The sequence below is a fragment of the Trematomus bernacchii genome, unplaced genomic scaffold, assembly GCF_902827165.1.
Source record: "Trematomus bernacchii unplaced genomic scaffold, fTreBer1.1, whole genome shotgun sequence".
Lineage (NCBI taxonomy): Eukaryota > Metazoa > Chordata > Actinopteri > Perciformes > Nototheniidae > Trematomus > Trematomus bernacchii.
Genome location: NW_022987625.1, coordinates 1,149,706 through 1,165,767, shown reverse-complemented (window position 1 = coordinate 1,165,767; position 16,062 = coordinate 1,149,706). Strand labels below are relative to the sequence as shown.

The 16,062-nt window shown below is 43.9% G+C and overlaps 1 protein-coding gene across 1 annotated transcript in view; it reads left to right on the top strand.

The window, feature by feature from the left end:
• LOC117484402 (U3 small nucleolar RNA-associated protein 4 homolog) overlaps positions 1-16,062 on the top strand; it is a 25,472-nt gene extending 9,410 nt beyond the window's left edge. Inside the window, exons 13-17 of the mRNA XM_034132865.1 lie at positions 1,022-1,128; positions 1,229-1,324; positions 2,414-2,599; positions 2,739-2,849; positions 15,834-16,062. Coding sequence (XP_033988756.1) covers positions 1,022-1,128; positions 1,229-1,324; positions 2,414-2,599; positions 2,739-2,849; positions 15,834-15,950 — 617 coding nt within the window. The 3' untranslated portion in view covers positions 15,951-16,062. The remainder of the gene's footprint in view (positions 1-1,021; positions 1,129-1,228; positions 1,325-2,413; positions 2,600-2,738; positions 2,850-15,833) is intronic.

Below are 16,062 nucleotides of genomic sequence, written 5' to 3'. Positions count from 1 at the left end.
GCAAATGAAATGTGAAATAATATTCAAATATATAAATTATATATAATAAATAAAACAAATTAATTAAATCACACACAACCAAAACAATAAATTAAATATACTCAGGCTGGAAAATAGAGCTCTCTCTCTCTCTATCTCTCTCTCTATATATAAAAATAAAAAATATGAGCACACATTGTCTCACAAGCAAAAAAGACCTCCTTAAAATAGCAGTCAAGTGTACAGTCCACTGTCCATACAAAGACCCAGATGCCTCAACAGGCCATATCCAAATCTGTTTTTCAAAGATTTCGAGCAAGTAACACCAACATGTTTGCATCGTCGGGCAAATGCATCTTTGATTGTAAACTGTCGGGAAGGTGGGGGCTCTCCATCTCCAGCTGCCGTGTTTGCTCCCAGCTGGGAAAACGGAATGGGGTTTTGTGTTTCAGGTGCAGTTTAAGGTTGGTCGTATTGCTAGCTTTTGTTGCTACCTTTTTAAAACAAATGCAACATACCGGCTCATTCAAGTCCGTAGGTTCGCCTCGTTGATTTGGCTTAAATCCAAAATATTCCCACACCGGAGATGTGGAATTAGGTTTTGCAACCTATTCCATTCAACTTCAAATTCCCCTCGAGTAAGTCACACGTTGTCTCCTGCTTGTCTATATTATTCATTTGGCTGCTACGCTGTTGCACGCGGAGTGTCCTGACCTGGCTGTGTGTGAGCCCCGCCCCTCACAGCGCCCCGGGCCAGCAGCCACAGCGCACCAGGCTAAAATGCTGGTCACTTCCTTATGTAAACAAACACGCATGTAAACGGCAATTTATCGAGGTCAGAAAAATTATCGAGTTCATTTTTATTTATCGTGTCAATTAATTGCTTATCGCGACAGGCCTAGTCCTTGCTGCAGGAGTTACTCACTCTTCACTAACGTCAGTGGTCATGGCCCAGTTGGGGAATGCATTTTTTTTGAAGCACGTCAAAGCTAAATGGCTGTTATGATGCTCTCTAGATAAGTGTGTGTGTGTGTGTTGTCAGGCTCCTCTCAGCCTGTCCACCTGCTGTGTGTCAGTGAGGACGGCAAATGGCTGGCTACTGCAAACACCGACTGTCAGATCCATGTGTTCAACCTGGACAAGCTCAAGGTGAGTTTGAACTCCATCGTGCTGTTAACTGATAGGTCAAATTTGAATTGTAGCCAAAGCAACAATAGTAACCCCCCCCCCCCCCTCTTTGTGTTTGCAGCTTCATTGTACAGTTCCGGTGTACAGCTCATGTCCCACTGCCATAGCCATCCACCCAACAAACAGCAACCTCGTGGTGGTGCATGCAGACCAGCAGGTAATGTGTGATTCTGTCATCGGCTAACGAAGTATCTGCTCTGCTAAGTACAACACAGAGATGTACGTGCTACAGCCCAGGGGTAGATATTAAGGGTAACATTTTATTATCACTGGCCCTACCATTGTAACCACTGGCCCAAGAGGATTCGTCCAAAAAATCGACTAATAATGAAGAAAATTAACACATTTGTTGCAATGGTAATTTATGCGGTTGTCGTTGTTGGGTGAAAAGCAAACAGCTGTTTGCTGCAGAGCGCAGCGCGAGCAGGCTCCCGTGAGCGCGCTCGTTCACTACAGACTTTCTCGCCACCTAACTATTCGCCAAAATGTTTTTAATACCACGGTAACCGGCCAAGCGCCGGGCAAAAAACAATCTTCAAATAAAAGAATGTCACCGGAGGAGTTAAAGGAGAGTGACAGGGAGTATGTATGAGAAGAAGAGGGAGAGAACGTTTCAGCCACACTGGCTTGATCGATGGAGTTGGCTTCAATATGATGCCAATATAAACAAGGTCTTTTGTCGGCTCTGTACATCAATGCCGACCTATGCTGACAAGTAAGTGAAGAGTAGAACACGTATAAAGGTATATTCGCTGTAGGGAAATGTCCCAGCAGTTTAGGATAATGAAGGTTCTAATCTAGGCTATTACATAGCCATTACATGTCTAACTCCTAATGACAGGAAGGCAGAAAGCGCATTATACAAATAATAATACTCATAGCAGACATTTTTTAACAATGACCACAATGTAATTATTTTAATAAACCAAATATAAACAATGGAGGAAAATGAGGAAGAACTGATGATTCAAATGTTGTAGTACAAGCAGGAATGTAGTTTGTGCCTCACAAAATGCTATGTTGTAGCATTAATAAACGAAACAATTTAACAAAATTGCTTGTCAAAATACCAATACCACAGGACCATTTTTTTTTTTCAAGCAATATTTTTAGTGGCCCGAGCGGGCAAGTGGAAAGTACGTTATGCTGGCCCGGGGTGTCTGAATAGTGCTTCCGGGCCAGCGGGCCATTTATAATGTCGAGCCCTGCAGCCCCTGTAATGGTTTGTGTTTTGTGTATGATACAGATCTTTGAGTACTCACTGGTACAGAAGGAGTACACAGAATGGAGTCGGAAGCTGCAGAAACAGGGACTGCACCCCCTGTGGATGGAGAGAGACACCCCCATCACACACATCGCCTTCAATCCTAAAAATCCAGCTCACATCATCCTGCACGACACGTTCATGTTCTGCATCATTGACCAGAATCTGGTATGTGGGCGCTCAGTGAAAGGCTGTCTGTCATGTTGATGTTGCTTTATCTATGCCCGGAGTGTTTCAGTTTTCCTCCTGAGGCAAGGGGGGTTGAATGGTTGTCATGCTCTATTTGTTTCTTTGTTTCTTTGTGCAGCCCCTCCCTGAAGCGAAGACTCCGCTCTACAATCAGATGACACTGAGGAGTCTTCCTGAGTCAGAGAGGATCATGCACAGCCACGCCTTTAAGATATGCAAGAACTTCCAGGTATGAATGCACTGAGCCCAGGAGCGCTACTTTAAAGGGGACCTATCATGCAAAATGCACTTTTGTACGTCTTTTATACATGAATATGTGTCCCCGGTGTGTCAGGGAACTCAACAAGTGTCAGAAAACACAACCCTCTCTCTTTTCCTCCATACCCAAATCTCTAAAAACGGGGCTGCAACGGATCTGATAGACTGATACAGATTTGAAAATTCTCTGACGTCAGGAACGAGGAGCTCCGCCTATATGGCCAACTCTTCACCTATCAGGGGAATGTGGGGTTGGGCCACGGCCGGCCATTGCCGCTCGAAAGCGCTGGAGACGCTGTAGTACATATGCCAGGCCTGTAAGTGGCGCTGTAGTCTGCCACAAAAGCAGCGAAGAAGACTTCCCGCGCATGGTTGCCATGGTTGCCCTTCTGTTTATTCTCCGCTGTGGCTCTTTTTCTCCCTCCCCGAGGCAAGCGTTTGCTTCCGCTGCTTTAATTCAATGCAATCCCTCCCCGTCGAGGCAAGCACTGTAATTATCTCCGGTTAGTCCACCAGCAGATGACAAACACCCACCTCTCCGCCTCTTCCAAGGAACGAGGGGACCGTGCGGCAGAGTTTTTTCAACATGTCCGTTAAAGTTGAAATCTTCCGGACAAAATTATAAAAGTGCCGGTCAAAGGTCTTCTTTGTTATTTATTGAGCTTTAAAACAAATGAATAACGACTCTATATAATAATATAAGAATAAAACACGGAGGACGGAGATCTCTTTCCCTCCCCCTCTTCTGACAGCCCAGCAGCTGATCTTTGAGCACGCTCCCCTCTCCTGCGTGGTCAGCTGCAGCTCATTTGCATTAAAGCTACGTCACAGAAAAAAACTTTGCAGACATGTTTTATATAGGTATGGCCCTACAATATATTATTCAAATATAGAATGATAGGTCCACTTTAACTGTTTTAATTGAACTAGGGTTTCCCATGAGATCATAAAAAAAAACCTGAATGGTTTTACGTAATTTCCTGTTGAAAATCCAGTCTTTTTGATTAACAGATCCAAAGACTTAATTGTCCTATGCTCAATAAGCACAGTTTTGCCAATGACAATCTGAACGATAGTACCAGGCTGATACAACACTGAAACATAAAACAATAAAAAAGGTGCAAGAGGAAACAAAAGAAGAAATTAAATACTGTCATGAAAAAGTTGTGAAAAAAAGCTAGTCAGATGTCTGAACACTGCAGTGTTGATTGTTGAGTGATTGTAATCCTCACAGACAGGATATAATGCTCTGGAAGGTTTTCATTGCGTCAGCTGTTTTCTCTTTAATCACAGTGAGGTAAACAGTAGATGTACAGCTGCAATCAAAATTATTACACCCCCATTGCACATTAGGTTTATTGGCAAAACATACCATTTCTCAGTTGTTTACAATAAACAAATGACACAAGAACTTTTTAAGTAGTTAAATGAAACTAATATTACAAGGGTTTTTATCCAAATTCAACACAAACTGCATAAAAACGTTTTGACACCTGCAGCAAGGGCCGGACTGGGACAATAAGTCAGGCCGGGAATTATACACCCAGCCAGGCCACTACCAGTTTTGTGCCATTTTGCTGGATTTATTTGTCCATATTTACATCGTTGCTGCCTATAGTGGTAGCCCTATACTTTACATCTACTACCCCAGAACAAACATATGGACAGGGGTTACTATTTAAAAAGATTGTGCAAAAATATTTGGGAACCTATCCATGTGAACATGTTTTAAGTGGGGGTCGACCCCAAATCCTCTAGGGGGGTCCGGAATTTTTTTATTTAATTTTGCAGTTAAATGCATCGATCTGGTGCACTTTGAGGGGAGAATAAAGAGACTAGATCTATGGAAACACCCATAAAACTATATACATTTAAATAATCATAAAATCATAAGAACATGGCCATAACCAATAACATAACATATCCAATATGAAAAAAGATTGAAACTTGTTTATTTCTTTATTTTTGGTTCATTTATAGTTGTGAGTGTGTCTGGGCTCCTGAATCAGCCTCTCCTGTGTCCCCCCTCCCCCCCTGCTCCTCTTTGAGGCAGCAGCAAAGACTAGCTTTTAGCTCTTAACAAGTTTTAAGAGTTTATATTACCTTTTTTCACCTTCATTTTGTTCTTTTTATTCATGCATATTTTACTAATCACGCTCCCCTCAAATGGAAATATGTGTTTACATAAATGGTGACCAAACCGTTTGTGACCCACTGAGATAACTTAGACTAAGGCCACGTTTACACGGAGATGAAACAGGTTGTATCTGCTACAGTTCTCTATCGTATGGACGGTTCGTTCACACGAGGCCGTAACGGAACCGCGGAAACGGAGCCCTCAAACGGTAACGGGTCCCAAGGTGGGTAGATCTGCGGACGAAACGCTCTGGGGGGCCAAACGGCTCCGTGTGTACGTCCTATACGATCATTTCCTGATAACGATGACGCCATAGCCCCGCCTCTCCCCACCTCTGCTGCTCACCCCCACGTCACCCACGTCATTGTTGATGTGTTTCGCCAACAACAACAATGGCGGATCACAGGGTTGCTTTCGTGCTCCAGACGCTACTGACCATGCTACAGATGTTAGTGCAAAATCTACAGCTCCTCTACCACAATCATCAGCAACAAGTGGACATGGAGAACTACATGAACTACATGTTGCTAAATCCACCGCGGAGAATAAACAGAAGGGTAACCATGGCAACCATGCTCGGGGGGGGGTCTTGTTCGCTGCTTATGGTGTATTTTGTGGCGGAAGTACAGCGCCACTTACAGGCCCGGCATTGTACTACAGCGTCTCCAGCGGGTCGAGCGGTCTCGTGTGGACGGACACGGTTCTTGAGCCGATTCCGTGTGGACGGAAGACTTTTTTGATATCGACTAAAGGCACGGACACACCAGGCCGATTATCGGCGTCGGTGGGCGTCAGGCCGACGATGAGCATCGACACGCCCTACTCGGATTGGTGTGTCCTGCACCGTCGGGTCTTTTCAGCCGGGCCGACGCCTTTTCGACCGAAAACCCGCAGATTCAGAATCGGCGGGCAGTCGGCCAAAGGCAGTCGGCAAAATAAATCACTCTGATTGGCTGTTCAGCTAGCGAATCAGTGCATGAGAAGCGAAACGGAAGTGAGGGACCAAACAAACGATTAAGAAGGCAAATCTGAGGTTTCATTTAACTCCAGCTCTCGACACAGGTTCGGGAAAGCCCCATGAGCTTCTCGCTGTAGAGGGAACATGGAACGCACACGCTATTTGTTGTTTGTTTATATCACGCAGTCTGTTCTTCTTCTCTCGGTTATCACGCAGTCTGTCTTCCGGTTGTTGCCTCTTTTGAATGACGAATACACACTACTGCCGCCTGCTGGTAAGGAGAGTTATTGCCACTCACGCATGCGCAGTTCGTACGTGCTACTTGGCCGTCGGCTGAAGTCTTTGCGGTGTGTTCCAGTGCGACACATGGCCGAGACGCGACGCAACAGTCGGGGGTCCGTCTGTGTCAGTTCTTTGTAGTCAGATTGGTGTGTCCGGGCCTTAAGGTTAGTTTTTGTTTTCGTCTCCGTGTAAACATGGCCTAAGTTAACTATCTAAACACTGAGAGAGCCCTTTACCTCACTGAGCTATATCAGCCTCTCAGTCTGACAGGAAAGAGCTCTCCCTCCAACTTGTTGTTGAAACTGCTCCTTATATCCGTTAGAGCAGCTAGCTAGCACCAGATGCGAACAACAACAATACAAGTAACCGGTGCGCTCTCTCTCTCTCTCACTCGCTCTCTCTCACTCGCTCGCGCCACACGCACCCTCCCGAGGTTGAATGACACACGAGACCAATCGAGGGCTTGGATGTATGATCTGTATGACAGTGGGCATGTGGGCAGGCCACATCATGTAGACAGCCAGTCACCCTGTGTGAGGCAGACCCACATATGTGCAGCGTTGCGTTCACAATACATACAAAATAAAAATAAATCCTCAGGCCAGCAGGCCACTTAACAGTCCAGGCCATCAGGAAACCTCCCGGTCCTCCTGATGGCCAGTCCGGGCCTGGCAGGCACTGAGGTTTCAGTTTGCACAGTAAGGCTCATTCTAAACAGTGAAGGGCTCCATGCCCCGACTAGAAGTCGTACAACACTCCTGACCCAAGAGCACAAGAGGGCGGCATTGGCCTATGGATCAGGGGTATGTCTGCAGGAAGAAGAATGAAGCACATGCTGAAAAGAACACCCTGCCTCCAGTGAAGCATTGCGGTGGCTCTGGCACTGGAATCCAGCAGCGTGTGGAGGGCAAGATTCAGTCAAGTATCAGGACATTTTAGGAAAAATCGTCAAGCCGTCTGTGAGGAAGCTGAAGCGTGGGCATCATTGGACATTCCAACAGGATACAAGCATACCTCAAAGTCCTGACTTGAACTCTATAGAAAATCTCTGGTGGGATTTAAATGGGACCTATCATGCAAAATGCACTTTTTGATGTCTTTTATACATAAAATATAACCCTCTCTCTTTTCCTCTGTGCGCAAATCTCTAAAAACGGGGGTTCAACGGAGCTGATCCGATATGACTTAATTTACGTCATATCAGAAACGTCGCTATCAGAATCAATGACCGACGTGTTTTGGAAGTAATATGGTCTGTGTTTACATTTGCAAGCATCGCTAACACTCAGAGCTAACCTGTACTGGAGAGAGTGAAGGCTTCTCAATTCTCTAATTTCCCCTTCTCGACTCCTATCCTCGTGTCTTAGTCCCGCCCACAGGAGATGCGAGGGGAGGAGTCGAGGAGCGGAACCGAGGAGAGAGGAGGGGAAGCAGCAGGCGGTTAGAGAAATGAGAACTCCTCTCCTCTGAGCGGTCATTTTAAAGAGACGTCCATTAATGATGACAGGAGGCACAGCAGCCCTCTGTCTGATGGACAGATGTGTTCATGACCACTTATATATTTACTTTGAATTCATTCACAGTGCGGTATAATGAGACAATAACAGGCTACAGATGCGGACATATACACACACATATATTTATATAAATATATACAATTTCAGAATCAAACAAGTACGAGAGCACTCTCATAACGTAACACAATATTAGTGAACTGGAGGCCACTGCCCATGAGCAATGTGCTAGGATTCCTCAGGAGCGCGGTCAGAAGCTGGGGTCTGGCATCACGTTTGCAGCAGGTCAGAACAGATCAGCTCTACTACAGGGTGTCCGCGGGGTCTTAAAAAGTATTAAAAGTTGCTAAATCAATTTAGCAAAAATTAAGGCTATTAAAAAGTATTAAAGTGCATTTTCCAAGGTATTAGATTTTGTAGCTTGTTTTCAATAAGTATATAAATTGTCCAAAGAGGTTGTATTCTACAGTCTGCCTGAATGTAATCATTGCGTAGGTGTGTAGTGTGATTCTGTGTAGTTTGGATTTGCCGTCATCTGAACAGGACATCGCACGCTCACTGCTTGATAGCGCGCGAAGGTCCGTTTACGCCGGTTGTTAAACAACATCGTTATGGGGAAATGCAAGTCTGCGTCCAAATGGTTGGAAGATAAGGAGGAAGGACAATCAATACTGTATATAGTCAATGTGAGGTAAAGTGTGTCGCCAAGAGCCGCGTTCACACCGGAGTACTTTTCGCGTTTAGTTCCGTTAGTACCCCTTATGTCGCGTTCATACCAAAAAGAGTACTGAGTGCCATGAACTTTTACCCCCATTTTTAGTGCCTGCTGAGAGATGGTACTTTCCTGGGGGAAAAAAGTGCCCCAGTTCTGATTGGCTGGGCGAATTGCAAACCACGCCCCGTACAACTCTGAAATGTTTTGTAGAGCCGCCATTTTATTATCCTTGCATTAGCATTATTAGCATTAGCATTCGCCCAGCGCACAAACGCAGAGAGACTAACTTATGGCAACACAAAAGAAAACATGGGAGCGGTGGAGATGAGGAGGTGTCGGCGTTCTGGCGATTTACTCGGAAGGCTTCAGTAGAAGCTGCTGGGAGTCCCAGCAGCTTCTACTGAAGCCAGTCCCCAACTCCGGGGACTTCCGGCCGGGGACTTCGGGTGGCAGTATACGCCGTGAAGTGGTTTGCGGCCTGCCAGTGAAGACGAAGTGACGTCAGCGGCTCATTTGCGTAATCTTCCCTCAGGAAACTTATTCCGGTGTGAACGCGATCTGTACTAATGGCGCGTTTCCACTACAGCGCGGAGCACGGTTTAAGAGGGCTGTGACGTCAGCGGCCCGTTTTTGGTTGCGTTTCCACTTGGCCTAGTACCGGCCGGCGGGTCCTAATTCACAGTTTTTCTGGCCTCATAAAATCGTGGGTCTAGGGCCAGAGACAACGAGGCTGAGTCGGGCTGAGTATGCTAAACTAGAGAGAGCATCGCTGGCAAGGGGGCTACAACTACAACAAGATGGACATATTTGACCGTGATTTAATTGTAATACACATTTCAAAATGATGCCGAAGTAACAACATACTGATACCGGTTAGTAAAAACCATGAATTAATGCTTTGTCAAGTCTGCAGACAGACGGCAGGCGAACAACCTTTTAAAATGCGTGTTTTCTAAATGGAGATTGGCTAAGCTAACGCAGTCTATGCTCCGACCGTCCACACTCACAACAACGGCCTATACAGACATAAATAAAGCAGCGACTGTATTCACCATGACACAGGCAGTCTGTGGTTTGTACTTGTTTAACTTTTGTCGAGTTTCTGAACAGATATGAGGAGCTGTGAGCTCTGAGTGCTAACAGCTAACGGCTGTGTTGTTTTTCTGGGGATCTCTGAAGATCACGTCACGGCTCCGCCTACACTGCGTTACTATAGATACTACCCCAGTTCCTAAACTGTAATGGAAATGCGCCATAAAGTGAGCCAGTCCTAACGAGGCCCAGCCATACCGAGCGGGGCCGAGCGAGGCCGTGTAGTGGAAACGCGCCATAAGTGCCCTGGGGTAATAAGTGCTGGGGCACTAAGTGCGGCAAAGTACTTGGTGTGAACGCGGCTAATGTAACCGGTTCAAACTCCAAGTGGCGATGAGGTCTTAAAATGTATGGAAAGGGTCTTATAAAAGGTCTTAAAAGTTAAATCTGCTTCAGGATTCCTGCATATACCCTGTACTAAGACTGAAGATGCTTGTCATGAAGGGGTTGAATAATATTGAGACTGCAGTAGTCATTAAAAGTAGCATTATCGGTTCCGGTGAGCAAGGCGAGTGAGATGGCTGCTTAATTTTTAGCTCTCGATAGCGATTGGAAATCAACCCCCTTAACTCGCCAAATAATATACAAATCGATGTAATTTTATTGGAATGAGAGGGGGGAAAGAGAACTAGAAGTCAAAAGAAAGGTGACAAACTAGAAAGACAGAATTCACCGGAGATGGAAGATGCTCAAAGCTCCGTTAGCTCCGTTAGCTCACAACAGGACTCGGCAGACACCATGCGCTCAGTGCTCCAGGAAATACGCGATTTCAGGGCTGAGCATAAAGTGGACTTAAACAAACTTAAAGAAGAAATCAAGGGGGACATGAAATCTGAACTCGAAGATATGAAGCAGGAAATTTACCAAAAACTTTCTGCTAACTCCGCGCTAACCCAGGCCCACGAAACTAGGCTGAAAGAAGCGGAGGAACGAATCGATGAGGCGGAGACAGTAAACATGGCTCTGTCAGATGCGTTGATTAAATCAATGAAAGAACAGAGAGCCATGCAGGGGAAACTGGTGGATTTGGAAGGTCGATCCAGGAGAAATAATATGCGCATTTATGGAGTACCCGAAGAGAAGGAAGGTAACTCCATGTCTGACTTTGTGGATCAACTTTTGAAAACTGAACTCGCTTTACCGGACACCAACCTACAGATACAACGCGCCCATAGAGCTGTGGCTCGCAAACCGGAAAGGAATGCACCGCCAAGGTCCATAGTGGTGAACTTTCTGGAGTTTAACACCAAAGAAAGGGTACTGAAAAAGGCCTGGGAAAAAAAGATACTGATGGAAGGGCGACGTCTATCGTTCGATCACGACTATGCAACGGAGGTCGTCCTGAAGCGCAAGGCGTACGTGGGAATAAAGAGGGTCCTTAAAGAGAAAAATATACGTTTTCAGACACCTATTGACAGGATGCGTATTCACTGGGACTCGGGAACACGCACATACGACAGTGCGCAAGATGCAGCGCAGGAGCTGAGGAGGAGAGGTTTCTCCGTGGAGATACCAGACCGCAACGCTTCGGAGCTGTACCCGGAGATGGAGCGTCTCCACCAGACCAAGACATGGCAGCGCGTCGGAGAGAGTAGTGCAGGTGGGGACGAGACCGCGAGCAGAGTAAGGAAGAGGCTACAAGAGTATGAGCGGATCCCTCCCGGGACTAACTGATTCATATTATATATTCACTGTATATATTTGTCACGACTTCATTTGGATTATATAAATGCTATCAGATGCTGTTGGACTACTAGGATGCGTGAGACTGCGTGTTTCACCTCTAGTGAGGGGCCCTTCAGGAGGAGGCTCTCCCCTCTACCTGCCAACGGGGACTTAGGGTGGCGAGGAATCACCCTACCTTGGAAGTCTACGTTTTTCTTTTTACGTTCTACGTTCACTACATGTAGGCCAGATGTTCAGGTCTGTGTAGTTTTCAGCTGTCTGGAGTTTTGTGAATGCAAAGGATTGGGTAATGTAAATGCCGTACAATAATATAAAATTGGTGTCACTTAATGTAAATGGGATGAATAATCCAGTTAAAAGGAGCAAGGTCCTGGCTAAATTGAAAAAAGAAAAGGCCCAAGTACTATTTTTACAAGAAACTCATCTGCCTCAACAGGAGCATGAAAAATTAAAACGCTTTGGTTTTAAAAATACGTTCTATAGTTCTTACAAACCTAGCCAGAAGAGGGGAGTGGCTATCCTTATTTCAAATGCAGTTAAATTTGAACTCCATAAAGAAGTTAGGGACAAAGAGGGACGATATATATTAGTGAAAGGAAAGCTTGAAAATGCAGTGGTGACATTGGTCAATGTATATGCCCCCCCAGAGAGTAACAAATCTATTTTTAAAAATCTGTTTGACGTCATTGCATTAGAGACAGGGTATTTTGATATGTGGAGGGGATTTTAATGTGGTCCTGAATCATACCATAGACACTACAAGTCACAAAAATAGCAAGAAGCACCTGACCAAGTTTGTTAATGCGTCAGTGCAGGAAATGGGACTAATTGATATTTGGAGGGAACTTCACCCCCTAGAACGGGATTATACACACTATTCAGTGCCCCATTCTGTGTACTCCAGAATTGACTACTTTTTAATAAATACGGGTGAAAGTCACAGGATCACAGAGAGTAAAATCGGGGTGGCAGATGTTTCGGATCATAATATGATTAGCTTGTCAATAAATCTGAACAGTAGACAAAAGAATACAGTGTGGAGGCTCAATGTGGGTGTTTTGAATGATAAGGCGACCGTGGAACAGTTAAGGGAAGAGATACAAATATATATAGAGGAGAATGATAATGGGGATGTGGACCCTGGGATACTGTGGGATGCTTTGAAGGCTGTTCTCCGTGGAAAGCTGATCGCCCTAACAGCATCACAAAAAAAGGCCCGGCTAGCCACATACAAATACAAAATAGAAAAATTGAGAGAAATGGAGACAAAACATAAGAGTACAGGGGATCAATCGGCATTACAACAAATTAAGGAAACAAGGGGGGAGATAAATGAGATCCTTAGAGGAGAAATAGAAAAAAAGGCAAGGTTTTTAAAGCAGTCTTATTATGAATCAGGCTCAAAAGCAGCTAGACTCCTGGCTAGACGCCTGCGCAAACAGCAAGCCTCTAATACAATTCATAGAACAAGGGACCCCCAAACTAACCAACTACTATATGAGCCAGATGAGATAGAAAGAATATTTGAAGAATACTATAAGACACTCTACTCTAATCCACCATTAGCTGATGAAAGCACAATAAGAAACTTTCTTAACTCTCTTGATCTGCCATCTATAGGTGAGATACAGAATGACACCATTACGTCGCAATTTACAGTTGAAGAGTTGGAAGCTGCAATCAGTAGGCTAAAGACCAGTAAATCACCGGGCAGCGATGGGTTCCCACCAGAGTTCTATAAAACTTTCACGAAGGAGCTAACACCTCTGCTTCTGTCTTGTTTTAATTGGACTCTTAAAGAAGGCAGGGCTCCCCCATCTTGGAGGGAAGCAATTATTTCCATTTTGCCTAAGGAAGGCAAAGACAAAGACCACTGTAAAAATTATAGGCCAATTTCTCTTTTAAATGTGGACTACAAGCTGTTTACCTCAATTATCTGTAAAAGATTTGAGACTTTTATGCAAGATCTTATTCATGAAGATCAAACTGGTTTCATTAGAGGACGCCAAACACAAGACAATATCAGAAGGACTCTCCATATCGTAGACAATGCGCATAAAAAGGGCACGAGTATGGTTCTGGTTAGTCTGGACGCAGAAAAAGCGTTTGACAGTGTCAGTTGGTCTTTTTTATATGAAGTACTAAGGAGGTTTGGTTTAAATGAAAATGCAATTCGGTGTATTAAGACTATTTATCACGAACCTACGGCTAGGATCAAAGTAAATGGGAGTTTGTCCAATAGGATTCAGCTGGAGAGAGGCTCTAGACAGGGTTGCTGTCTCTCTCCTACTCTCTTTGCTTTATTTGTTGAACCATTGGCGCAAGCAATAAGGCAGAGTGAAGACCTGCAGGGTGTCAATATAGGGGGGGAAGATCATATCATTGGGCTTTTTGCGGATGATGTTATAGTTTTCCTTGAGCAACCAGATGTATGTTTCCCAAACCTGATGAACCTACTCGACACATATGGTTACTATTCAGGGTATAAAGTGAACGTAACAAAAACTCAAATTCTCTCATTCAATTATTCCCCATCCCAACAAATTAGACATGCATATAACCTAAAATGGAATTCCAAAACAATGACTTATCTTGGTGTAACTATAACCAAAACATTTTCCAACCTGTTTGAAGCCAATTATAACAAAATTGATGACAATATCCGAAAGGATGTAGAAAGGTGGTCCACCCTCCCTTTAGACTTCAGTGCCAGAATACAAACGGTTAAAATGAATATCCTACCTAGGCTGCTGTATTTTTTTCAGTCTCTTCCAATTGATGTTCCCCAAAAAAAATTCATAACCTGGGACAGGATGATTTCTAGATTTGTTTGGAATAGTAAAAAACCAAGAATACGATTTACGACACTTCAGTTGCCTAAAAGTAAGGGGGGAATGGCTTTACCAAATCTTAGGGAATACTTCTATGCAGCCCAACTCAGACCTTTGGCCTACTGGTGTAGACCAGATTATGAGTCTGGATGGAAAGCCATGGAAAGGGAGGTACAGGGTCACCACATTCAGGCCTTGGTAGGAGATAGGAATTTGGTGAAGGCTCTGAGAGGTGAAATTAATACGATAGTTGCGTTTACACTAGAGGTCTGGAATGTTGTAGTAGCAAAATACAAATTAAAGAGAGGGATACGCACGCTGAGGTGGTTTGCATACGATTCCAATTTTAAACCAGGTGTGTACGATCCAGCATTCAAAGAATGGGTGCAAAAGGGCATAACAGCAATGTGTACGGTTTCAGAAAAGGGTGAATTGATGGGTTTTCAGGAATTACAGGCAAAATATGGTATTACAGACAGGGATTATTTTAGATACATGCAGCTAAGACACTATTTTGTAAAAGAGATAAAGCTGAATGCAGATGAATCTGTAGATACTGTAACTGGGGTGATTGTGGATGCGTATCAGCAGAAGGGGTCCCGGATAATTTCTGCTTTCTACCAGGCTTTGGGGGGAAACAGGGGGGAATCGACTATCTACATAAAAGCAAAATGGGAAGTAGAGTTACAAATTAAAATTTCAGAGGAAGAATGGTTTCAAATGTTCGAGACGCAATTTACATCCACAAACTCATTAGTATGGAGGGAATTCTGCTGGAAGAACCTGACTCGCTTTTTCATAACACCCAAAATAAAGAGCAGGCAACTTGGTGTACAGCAACAGTGTTGGAGGTTGTGTGGCAACATGGAGGCTAACCACTCACACATTTTCTGGAACTGTACAAAGATAAGGTCATATTGGGAGAAGGTTAATGCAGTTGTCAAAATTATTTTGGGTTATGGAATCCCAAATACCTGCCCGGTGATGTATCTTGGGAACATTAAGGATGTTGTGATGGGAGGCGATCTATATTTGATTAAGGTTTTACTTGCAGCGAGTAAGAAAGCTATAACTAGGAATTGGCTTAATGTGAACGCTCCGACTCAGGAGCAGTGGCTGGAAATTGTTCAAGATATTTTCGTCATGGAAAAGCTGACATATGTTTTGAGAATCCAAGAGAATGCATTCAATAGGAAATGGGAAAAGTGGAATATTTACATGGTTGACACCAATGAGTAAGTGAATGACTAATTCAATCCTGTACGGTATGTGTGAATATTGAAGGTCTTCAGACAACTAGTATTTATTGTGCTTTATTTTACAACTGATTTGTGTGTATTATGTTTTCTTGTTCTGTTATTATTGTTGTGAAAACTCAATAAAAGCATAAGTGTAAAAAAAAAAAAAAAAAAAGTAGCATTATCTGTTGAATTTGGATAAAAACCCTTGTAATATTAGTTTCATTAAAATACTAAAACAGTTCTTGTGTAATTGTTTTATTGCAAACAGCTGAGAAATGGTATATTGTGCAAATAAGCTTAATGTGCAATAGGGGTTGAATAACTTTAATTGCAACTGTTCAATCGGATCAGAGCTGAAGGTTCTCTGCTAGATTATTAAAGGGCATCATATACAGAGACCCTGTTAGCCACACAGATACACATTTAATTTTGCAAACAAGCATTATAGTTCATTTTGCCATCAATCGTACTGATTTATTTCCCCCTGATATTCCCACAGCACCTGCTGTGTGTGCGTTTGCTGGAGGACCACTCTCTGGTGGTGGTGGAGCGCCCCCTGCTGGACATCCTGTCGCAGCTGCCTGCACCTGTCCGCCAGAAGAAGTTTGCTACATAAAAGTGGCAGTGTCTTTCCAGATGTTGATCTGAAATCATTTTCAACAAGTGTTTGTGTTCCCACTTTGTATAAAATGCTTTGATAAAGTAATAAATAGAACAATTTACTGTTA